Source organism: Austrofundulus limnaeus, unplaced genomic scaffold, assembly GCF_001266775.1.
Source record: "Austrofundulus limnaeus strain Quisiro unplaced genomic scaffold, Austrofundulus_limnaeus-1.0 Scaffold136, whole genome shotgun sequence".
Classification (NCBI taxonomy): domain Eukaryota; kingdom Metazoa; phylum Chordata; class Actinopteri; order Cyprinodontiformes; family Rivulidae; genus Austrofundulus; species Austrofundulus limnaeus.
The window spans coordinates 422065-433799 of record NW_013952538.1 but is presented as its reverse complement, the minus strand read 5'-3'; the positions used below and the strand labels follow the sequence as shown (position 1 = coordinate 433799).

At 37.9% G+C, this 11735-nt stretch overlaps 1 protein-coding gene across 1 annotated transcript in view; it reads right to left on the bottom strand.

Annotated features, from left to right (window-relative positions):
• Positions 1-10388: 10388 nt before the first annotated feature.
• Positions 10389-11735, bottom strand: part of pak1 (p21 protein (Cdc42/Rac)-activated kinase 1) — a 35004-nt gene continuing 33657 nt past the window's right edge. Inside the window, exon 15 of the mRNA XM_014015912.1 lies at positions 10389-11423. Coding sequence (XP_013871366.1) covers positions 11337-11423 — 87 coding nt within the window. The 3' untranslated portion in view covers positions 10389-11336. The remainder of the gene's footprint in view (positions 11424-11735) is intronic.

Genomic DNA, 11735 nt, shown 5'->3' with positions numbered 1-11735 from the left:
ATATATATATGTTTCGCCTTCAGACTCAGGTGATAACGATACCTAGACATGGAGTTTTATTATCTAACAGGAAGTGAGTAGTTACTGACTAATCAAATGTCCCAACAGGTTATTATTATAATCATGGTGGGCATTATCTTAGAGTATGGTGATTACACTTACTGCACTATACTAGGAGCACTGAAAATGGATGACATCAATTTAAATACTGACAATAAAACGGTCGTTTATGGAGGAGCTAGCAAAACCAGAACTGAGTAGATGTGATGTACCTGATGACTTTTGTTGAAATTTAATTAGTTCTGCTTCCCCTATCAGCTGAAAATATCTTCTTTAATTTAAATAACCTTTAAATATACAACAATTTGTTGATAAATCACTTGGTTTTGTGACTTGAAAGAAACAGTTATTGTGAGTTTCATCGCTAATCTAAATAACTAAAGGTTAAAATATAAGTTTCAGAATGTGACAAATAATTTGCAGTGAGATTATAATCGTGTATTTTGGAAGGCTTGGGATTAAGGACATGTTTCAGCTGAGCAAACAGAGCATGTTATGAAATAAAAGTCATCCAAGAAAGTATAAAGACCTAAATATTTGCTTTTTAGGTCAGTGCAGAACAATAGGTAAAATAAACCTTTTCAGCTCCTAATCTGTAACACGTTATTGTTCATGTTTTTCCTCACCCTGCTGTCAGCTTCTTTCTAAATAACTGCAGTTAGAGCTTGTAATGGAACTAATACTTTTATGTTTAAGCAAGTAATTCATGACATCCTTTAATGACCTGGTTTTCATGACATGCGGTTCATCTGCAGACAGAATGATTAAAGTCAGAACAAGATTTGCTAACAACAGTCATTCTTAGATATCACTTGTGTTTATCTTTGTGTTTTCCATTGACCTTGTATCAAATCGTGCTAAGATGACATAATGGTGTTTGTTAATATATTTATATATGAGGCCTCTCAACTGCATCAACAGTGTTCAACAGTGGACGGTGTGGAGAGACAGTGACAGAGAGAAGCAGAGGCATAGAGACAGGCCAGGTTGTTCTCTGTCATCATCATCTAAATCCTGATTAGAGTTTTTTTTCTGTCAGTGATTGTGGACTGCTGTTTTTGGACGACATTCCTGGACTTAAAGTGGGTCGGATACACAACGTGTGGAAATGTAAGAGGCGCAGTGACACACCTCAGGAAGCCTCCAAGCGCCTGATGTAAAAATAGAGATCGTTTCTCAAAGTTTGGACGAGACGGTCGTGTTTGTAATGAGCCCACAGGCAAACATGCAGCAACTTAAAGGAGATACAAGGAGGAAAGAAAAAAACAAACAAACAAGGTGAGATGCAGAAGTTCTTCAACCAGTTTCAACTGTTTCCTTGAACAACCCTGACTCTGTACTCCACGCTCTCCTGTCTATCTCCCAGTGTTTAGTTTCACAGTAAGTAGCTCGAATATCAACTGAATATTTAACAACAAAAAGCTGATGAAAGCTGACCAGAATGTAACTCAAGGAAACGCCAAGGAGAACTGGACAGGCCTGGAGCACAACACCAAGCTTAAGATGAGTGAGGACCGAGAGTCTAGATCAGTGGTTCCCAAACTTTTTATCTTCTGACCCACAAAATATCCATGGCAAAAACTTGTGACCCCAAATATTACTGTCAGAGGACACAAACTTTGTTAATAACTCTAAAAACACAGGCTTTTTGACAATTTAAACAGCTTGTACACAAATATATATACTTATTTTGTGTTTTTGTAATAGTTGTAGGGAAAATATTATATTAGCAATTAATTTATTACCCTTTAAATTGATTTCTGGAGTTTATCCAAGGTGCTTCATGACCCATAACTGGGTCCCAAGTCCAACTTTGGGAACCAAAGTGCAGTGGTTCCCAAACCTTTCAGCTTTTGATCCACAAAATAACAGTAGCAGAGACCTGTGCCCACAAGTATTTTTGGATGATAAACATTTGTATCAGGTCAACAAAACATGGGCATAGTAACAATATTTTTATACTACATTTATCCATTTTAAATATACTAACCTCACTCCTTTGTAACAACTAAGGCAAAAATATAATTAATTCAAAAAATCTTTTCAGGACCCCACCTTGATGTTTCGGGACCCCACTTTGGGTCCCGACCCCAGCTATGGGAAACACTGGTCTAGATCAGTTGTACTCAGGTTGTGGTTATCTCTCTGATTTTACACACCTGATTGGAACTGGAGCTTCAAAATTGCAACATCAGTTTCATCCAATATTGTGCAGCCCTTATGTCTCAAACACTTCAATGAATCATAACATCAGTAACAACTCAGATAGTTTTAAATAGGTAGATTTTTTGAAACTCAAACACAAAATGTATTTTTTTTTAACTAGCGTGCCAACAACACAAAGACGTAATGCAACCTATCTCAGGCTCCTTTTATGTGTATGAACGATACCTGTAAGCCTTTGCCAACAAATGAAATGATACTGTAAAGATGAACGGAGAGCAGAAAAGACTGAACGTGTGAAACAATACAGCTCTGTGTTCAGACCAGTCAGCTGGGTTTCACGCATTGTTTAAACACAGCTCCCAGCTACACATCAACACCAACAACAGCTAAAACCAGGCCTGCCCTGGAGTCAAGTTTTATTTGCAGTTATTATGGAGGAAAACGATTTCGGGGTATTAACGTTTTTAACAAACAAGATGTGGCTTTTCAGCAAACATAACAGAGAAGTAAAATTAACAATCCTGATGATGTTCTTTTTTTGAAAATCATCAAACAGTTTTAATACATCATCACGGACACTGAAGAGCATTAATAAAAAAAGGAACTTAATTACTTTTACTGCTGAACTGTAACCTCATCCTGAGGGAAAACTCCTTCACAATAAGAAAATTAATCCAATTATTCTTGACAGAAAACTGAAAAACACCCAATCCAGCTGAAACCCACCAGAGATTCAATGTCATTAACCAGGACTGAATCAGGTCTTCTAAATATGAATCATTTAACATTTTTAATTCCTCCACTTTTTCCCTGTTTGTCCAGTTTTAACAGTGTTTTCAAGGACATGCTGATATATTGTTTTATAGCTGTTTAGGGAATAATTTTGTTGGAGGAAATAACAATTTTAGGTCTGTTAAACTTAAGTATTCTTTGTTGTTTAAACATGAGAATAATTTCTGTCGTTTTTACAGGACTGAAATTGCAACTTGTTTAAATAAAAGTTTAGGAAGACCTTCAGAAAACGAATGAACTATCACTTAAACTAAAGACCTAATACTCCTTGAAGGAATGCATGTGACCCGCTGCCAATCTGTTAGAGCTCTAGTGTTGGGGAAGGATCTCAGCTACCACACTGTATTTAAAGTCAATATCTGTATAATTGGCTTGTTATAGGACATTTTTGTGTTTGCTAAGATTGTGTGTCCATTTCAAACTGAGTCAAATCCTTAGGCAGAACTTCACATTAAAATGTGTCTGATGAGATATTTTGCTAACACAACAAACAGGCGAGAACATAATTGCTTGCCTCTTGTCTGTGTAAGAATAAGAAACAAAAAATGCTGTTTCTTTAAATTATATTATATCATCTTGACATAAACAATGTTCAAACAAAAAATCACTAAATAATTGTTCTATCTCACATACATTACCTCATAAGTGTTCAGTATACTGTCCAAAAACACAATAAAGACTAAATAATCCAAGAATCCTACTCATTTCATGATACCTTACTGAGATGACAGATATAAAAAGCATTGTTTTAAACATGATAGCTTAAAACTTGACAATGAAAATCAATATAAAGCCCATAACAAGCAGCTTGTCACTGTAATAAACTGATCCATAAAAGGTTAAAGTCCAACGCTGCAATTATGAGATAAAGTTTACAGTTGTGTTTCATAAAATGACTGACAATAAGAACAATGTGTCTTTTTTGGGTTACCTTTGTGTATCCTTGTGTCTATAAAGTTAAACAGTTAAATTAATCACACTTCTTGATCATTAAATTATCTATTTAAAGATACGTTTAGATGCTAAAAGCTGGAATTTAACGTTTGAGATTGTGTCAAATATTTAATAAATCAAATAAAATGAAAAACAGAGCATCGACTTGTCTACATGTTCACGAACATAAATTAAGCTAGTTTGTCAACGTCGATTAATTTTTTTTTATAATTGGTCGCAAAATTAAATAATTAAAACAAATAAATAACAAAAAACATGTCGGACAATTCTTACCTAAAATGTTGTTATTTTGCTGGTCGACAGTTCGTCCTCACCGCCGGTTTTCCACCATTATTTCAAAAATAAAAATAAAATAAACGGTGTTCAGTCACGAGCCGTGTCCCGCAGTGAGGGGGTCTCGAGCCGCCGGCAGCAGCTGCAGCTCGGCCGCACGCGCACAGGCTCGGAGAGAGATGGAGAACTGCAGGCAGGGCACGAGGCTTTCCATACCGACTCGGGGTTGCCAGCTGTAAAATGACGAAATATTTTACAGCCTATCAAAAACACGTTGAATAAATACGATAATAATCATTTTTATCTGGCAACAACGTTAACTACCGACCTGTTGCTTACGTCATCACAGCCTCGTAACAAGATTTATGATTATGGAGTGATATTTTAATAAACAAACATGTATTTTATGGTTATTGTTAACAACAACAACAACAACAACAACAACAACAACAACTATTATTATTTATTATTAAATAAACTCTGAAAAGTTGTTTCCTCCCCTGTTGCATCTCACGTGTGGAGTTACCCAAGGATCTATTATTAGTCCTTTTTAAAATATAAAACATAACATCTCTTAATTCATTCACAGATGGCACTGTGATCCACTTTCCATTGAAGCATTATTCTTCTTTCTCATTAAAATCACTGCTTTGTGTAGGTAAAAGCTTAGATAGCTTCAGACCCTCTACATTTTATTGATGATAAAATCTAAATTAATATTTTTTAGCCCACAGTCAGAGCCAGTTCTTGGCATAGGCGAACTAGGCGGTTGCATAGAGCGCCATCTGCTGGAGGGGGCGCCAAACTGCAGAAGAAAAAAAAGTAATTATTTGTAATCCCTGGTTGTAACTCTGCTCAGCGCCCCTTTCAATTAGCTTTGTCTTAAAAAACTAATGAAGTATTATGTCCTGTTCTGACACTCTGATGGGGGAGGGGCTAGTAGTGCCTCTCAGGTTGCGGTTTGTATTGACAAACTCAATAACAAGTCTGTATTTTGTTGTCCCATACATGTCAACCTCTTCGGACGTTTACCTGTGTAAAAAGCCTCAAAAATCCGTAAATGTTGCTAAAAATCCATTCAACTCACACCCGGGGAGCGGGGGGCAAATAAATCTAAATTTACCATAGTACCTTACTAATCTATTCTATTCTATTCTATTCTATTCTATTCTATTCTATTCTATTCTATTCTATTCTATTCTATTCTATTCTATTCTATTCTAAAACTGACAAACAGCTTAGGTTAAGTTAAGGATTTGCTTTATATTGATCAATTAAATCTTAAAAACAATCATTATGTGCATTTTTAAAATGAAATTAGCTCATATAATTTCAAAATGTGGGTAAATTTTGAATATGAAGTTACTAGATAAGATAAAGGCACAGAAAATAAAGCGTTAAATTAACTTTTTAGACATCTAACAATGTGTCTCAGTTCAGCTTAGCATGAAAACAGAGTTTAAACCCAGACAGGAAACATCGGTGCTGATGAAAAATCTCTGAGTCTGTTTTGTGTTTGTGCTGCAATGATCAGGTCATTACAAGAGACAGAAAGAATGATAACGTCCCGCTGATTCCAGCGCTGAGGAAGTCTCAATAAAAATATATAAATAAATAAAAAAACACATGTAATGTCACGCTACATTTGGCCTTACGTAACCAGAGACACTCTGATCCTGATCTGAATACCAAACACTCCCAACAAACTGCAACACTCTGGGTTTGATCTGCTGCAGGGAGCAGAAATATAAACAACCTGAGGAAGCAAATCAACTTTTCTAACAAAAAAACTCAGTCCAGAGGCAGGAATATAAAATGTTACATCAAAAATCAGACGTTATTGGAACTCCTGGTTCAGATAAAAGAATAATTGTGACCCATCATATTGAAATGAGGATTAAGTCAAATTTGAACAAAATGACCTAACTACATTTTCCTGGCCTAAAAGCTACATTTTGATACCTGGATCATTCTGATATCATAAGCTTATCCAGAGATATGACTTAATTTGTTTTGTTGGTTACGATGAAACTTTGCTGTTTGGTCTGAATCCTAATTTTATGTAAATTTATTGAGTAATTTTTGATGTTAATATAAAGAGGAAACCTCAAACAGTATTTGTATATTAAGATTTCCCAGTTGCAAAGAAATAAAAACATTTCTAGCTCACAGGGAAACATTCAACATTTTATATTCCAGACAGTTCATGATTCATTGATAAGGCATTAATTCATTTTATTTTGACAAAATGCTGTTTTTGCACACGTTTAGATCAAAACCCTTTATCTGCCTGTTTCTCCACATCTGGACTGAATCCGATGTGATGGGTCACAATTTATAAGTTGTGACAGAGAAATTGTGTTTATTTTACATTAAATGTTATGAAAGTAAAAATTAAACTAGACTTTGTTGGTTTGAGGCCCGGCCCTGTAGGCTTCAGCTGGTTCTGGAGCAGTTCTGGGGTCTGGACCGGGCAGCCCCCCCAGGTGGTGCGTACCTGCAGTAAAAAGAGAGGCTTTCTGATGGGATGTCAGAGGACAAATAAATAAAAGAAAGGCCGTAAAGGTTCCACCTGCACACACCCAGTAGCAGGATGCTCCTCTTCCTCCTGCTTATGCAATGCCTACGCACAGCGTTGCCATGGAGACCTGGAGCACCTTTTATCATAAGGCATTGAGTCTGGTAAATAAGACGAGGGTCGTCACGGTAACAATATGACAGGAGGAGAGAACCTCGGTTCACCTCCAGACTTTAAACCTGAGAACAGAATTCATTCATGTCGCCAGTCTGTGGCAGCCATCTTGGTTTGGTCAGAATGACCAATGACTCTCTGCTACTACCACACAGAGTTTCAGCTCAACATCTGGGAAATTAACTTCATCAGAGCCACTGGACAGAGATGGCAGTCTTAAGTCAGGTTTCATTTCAATTTGTCATGAGATATTTTGCTAACAGACAAACACACACAAATAATTATGATTTCCTGCCTTTAAACATAAACATATAAAACACTGCGTTGATGAGCAGAAGTGTTTCGGGGACATAAATACATTTAGTCTTACTGGAGGGTCCTCAGGTTCCCTTTGGGAACATAAACCAGAACCAGAGACCCTCACTGACGGGAGGCGACCCTGCAGAAACCCAAACAGAACCAACACGGTGCTGTCTGATGTGGAAACGTGAGCGCTCATGTGAGAGGAGCAGGAGGGTTCTGCAGTGCTCTGCCTCTGCAGTGGAGACGCTTATGTAACCAGGAGGAGGGAGGGGGACTCTGTGTACCACTAAGGAGCCTCACTGCACACACACACACACACACACGCACACACACACACACGGCTGCATGACTCCAACTCATAAATCAATGCTCTCACATGTTCAGGAACAAAAAAAAAAAAAAAAACTGTTCCACTGAAAATTATTGCTTTTTAATGACATCATTTACACACAAACACACCACTGATCATCACACACACACATTTCAGATCTGTGTGTTCATTTGTCTGTCAGCAAAATGTCTCTTAAACCACTGGACACATGTTATCATCTCATGAGCACAAAGTCTGTGTGAATATGATAATATTTATATCTCCTTTGTAGACCAAGATTTAGCTTCAGTAAGCTAGTTTTAGAGGGCCAAGACCCCCATCCATGGCCCCTCCTGCAGGTGATGACCTCTCCTGCAGGTGATGGTCCACAGGAAGACAAACACATGTTACTCATTCAGCTGAGCTCAACTTGCAGAGCAGGGGGTCTCTGCAGTCTCTAAATGGGAGTTTCTTGTTTTGTGGGAGGAGTTTGTCCAGAACACGATTGGTCTGTTTGACTTTTGTGGGCGTGGTTTGTTAAAGACAGGATTGGTCAGACTGACTACTTTAGTTGGGGTTTGAAGGTAGGAAGCACCTTGTTTTTAAATATAAACATTAATTTTAGTCATAAGTAAAGACAGGAAGGTGCTGCACAGAAGTAATTCAATAAATTATGTTTATATGTCCTGTTTTAAACTGTACATAGAGTCAATAAATCATATTTAAATGCTCACAATAATTTTACTATTACCATTACTTCCTATAGAAAGAACAGAATATTAGATTACTAATCTCATTAGCCTGGAAATTTTTCTTATTTCAAGAAGTCTTACCAAGAACACTTGTCTTACTCCACTGAGATTATTTCACTTAATCTGAGGAGATTCAGACTGAAGTTTCCAGCTGCTGCCCTCGAGGCCTGACTCTGGAACAAGAAATGACTGATGGGAAGTTTTCTCTGCTTCAGTGATGGACCTCCTGCAACTTATAGGAGAAATGTTTAAAATCAAACAGTTTTTCCACTTCAGCATTTTAATTCAGTCTCTGCTTCCTTTCTAATCTCTCTGGTTGCATCACCGTTCTGTTTGCCCTGCAGTCGAGTCTCGCCACGTTCCTTTGCCCGGTCCACATCTGGATGCAGGTGTTAAAAAATAAAAACCACACAGAGCTTACTCACTTTCTGCCCTCGTTAACGGAGCTCAGTCTCCACGGTGAACAGACTGAACTGAGTCAGACAGAGAAATACAAAGAAAACTATTTCACCTTTTTTCTGTCTTTGACCGCAACTTCCCAACAGGAAGAGAGATTTTTCACAGCAGCTTTAAGATAATAAATAAATAAATAAATGAATAAAAAATAAATAAATAAACGGACCAGATTTTCAGTTTTTGAATCATTTTATTTGTTCCTTTTTCAGCTGTTTGAAAAGAATCAGAACGACTTGTATAAAACAGATAAATTATGGCTCTGAAACACCAAAAAGTGACGACTTCATTTGACCTTCTGGTTCTGGTTTTTTAACACAGCAGACCCGGACCCGGTCTGAACCCCACTCTGAAGTTCAAACTGTGAAACTATTTAAGAATCTGCAGAGTAAAGAACATTTTCTCTGCTGTTCGGAAAAATCTGCAGACTGTTTCTGTTTCAGGCAGGTTCACGATTTATGATCTGTTTTACCGTGTTGTTGCATCTATAGATGTTTCTCTAAACCTAGTTTGATTCCAGGACGTCTATTTAAAAAGTTACAGATCAGCCTTTAAATCCAGCCGAGCCATGGGTTCAGACGGGGACACAAACTCACCGCCGCAACATTTTCAGGCAGATAAAACACATTTTGAAGCCGTCAGCAGACGACTTCTGATTGTGCGGAACAAATCTGAAAATGTTGCGGTCCGACATCAGACAAGAAACTTTTAAGTCTTTCAAACATTTTAAGGCCAGAGGTACGTTAAAAATAATCAAATAATCAATATTWGAAAAAAAACTAACAATAGAAATCAAGGTTTGGAATAAACGTTTGTATTTAAAAAACAGTTTTGGAAAAGTTGAGAGTTTGTGTAAAATGTAGATTAAAAACTGAAAGCAATGATTTTCTAATCTCAAAAACACAAATGTTACTTAAATAATAATAATAAACATAATGGACGTATAAAAAGCTGAAACTAGGAATTGTTTTTAAAATAATAAGGTATGAAGTGATCTGAATAAAAAACAGCTGCGACGGGTCACAAAACCATCCAGTTTGTTTAAGAACCTGCCTCTCTGATGGTATGGAGGTGCATTAGTGCTTCTGGAAAAACACCATGAATACAGGTTTTAGACCACCTGCTCCCACCCAGCAGAGATCCAGGACTGAACAGCTAGAACCCTCCTTCAGACAAGAACAGTTCCTTCAGCACCTCCACACCCGGTCTCCTCAGATCCTGGACTTTTACAGACTGAGTGGGAAACACGGATCTGGAGCAACAGGCATCAGATTCAAAATTACATCATTTTATTTCTTAAAAATCGTTAAATTTCTTAAACAGCCGATGAGCTGTGAAAATCATTGCTTTCTGTTTTTATTCACTTTTTACAGATTCTCCTTATAATCAGAGCGAACATCTGCAGCTGCGCCTCTGCTGATGAGAAATTTTAAACAAAATGAAAGTGGTGAAATTATTTTCTGGCATTATTCATCTGTAAAAAAAAAAAAAACAATAAAACATTTTGTTCCTATTCAGGGAGTTTTGGGGGAAGTACCATCAGAGCTTCCATTCGTCTCGTTCTTCAGATAATACGATTTAAATATGACCCTCGGTGAATCATCGCTACACTCATTATTTACTTTTCTCTATCTTAGACGTACCATTTGAATAATAATAATAAAAAAAACAAATAAAGGTTGTTCTCATGCACATTCTGTCCTTCACAGTCCAACATCAAGCCCGCAGACGACCCAGAACCACAGATGGAGCGAGTTCTGCTCAGTGACCCGCGTTTAAACCCGACTGATAAAAACATTAAAATCAGATGAAAAATCTGTGAAACAAGTTTTGTGCTTTTACAAAGAATAAATACAAACTTCTGTTTGTTTTTTGCTTCTGGGATGGAAAAGCTCAACAGGTTTGATGAAGTGGAACATCTTGTAAACAGATAAAAGTGCTTTGTTTACGTTGAGTGTGGACCCGCATTCTGATAAACGTTTGACTTCAAGCTTTCGAGTCCCCTCGGCTTCTGATGGCAGGAATCTGATTTGTTGACGCCTCACAGCTGGTTCTGTTCTGAAGCTGAACCGGGTCCACCTCGTGGTTCTGGGCACACAGTGTTTCCTCTAAACAATCATTGTTTAACTTTTCCTGCTCTGTGACAAAAACCCACAGAGGAGATCGCTACAATCAACAAGTAAAATCCAAACACGCAAGAAGAAAAGTGGATTTCAAATTAAAACTTTTTGCACCTGAATAACAGGAAGCTAACGACTTCCGACTGTCAGGAGGTGACGGCCGGCTGCTGTGGTCCTGATTTGAAAAACAAACAAATAAATAAACAACCGCTGCGTGGCTTCAGGCTCTCGTCACGACGACACGTTCGCCACAAGGGGCGGCGGCGACTGTCCCAGTCCGGTGGAGAAGAAGCCCCGCCCCTTCTTCCCACCTGTGAGGTGGAGGAATGTGGCTTCAGAGCCGGGAGGAGGGGGGGTTCAAGTTCAAAGTGAGGGGAATGAAGGAGGGAGGAAGAGAGGAAAAAAAGAGGAAGAGAGATAGAGAGCACCTCCACCTCCTCGGGCAGACGGCAAGGGCAAAGCTAACGGTTGTTCTTCGCGGCCTCTTTGGCCGCCAGAATGAGGGGAGTCAGGCTGGAGAGGGGCTTCGCCATCTTTAAAAACTGATGCTGTGAGAGGAGGAGGAGGGATGAAGAGGAGGGTGAGGGAGGGGAAAAACAGAAACAGAAATATCTCAGTTCAGGCTTCATTCGTGTATTTTTTATGTGAATGGTTCGTTCTTTGTTTTTGTCATTTCAAAATAAAAGTGCAAAAAGAAAACAACAGCGGATTTTCTATTAGTTCAGTTTTACATTTTTACATTTATGTTTTTCTGTTTCCAAAACCTACGGTAAATGTAAAAATGTAACATGGAATTAATAAAAAATCCAGAGTGATTTCGGTTTCGTTTAGTTAAATCCAAATAGAATAAAATACATGGT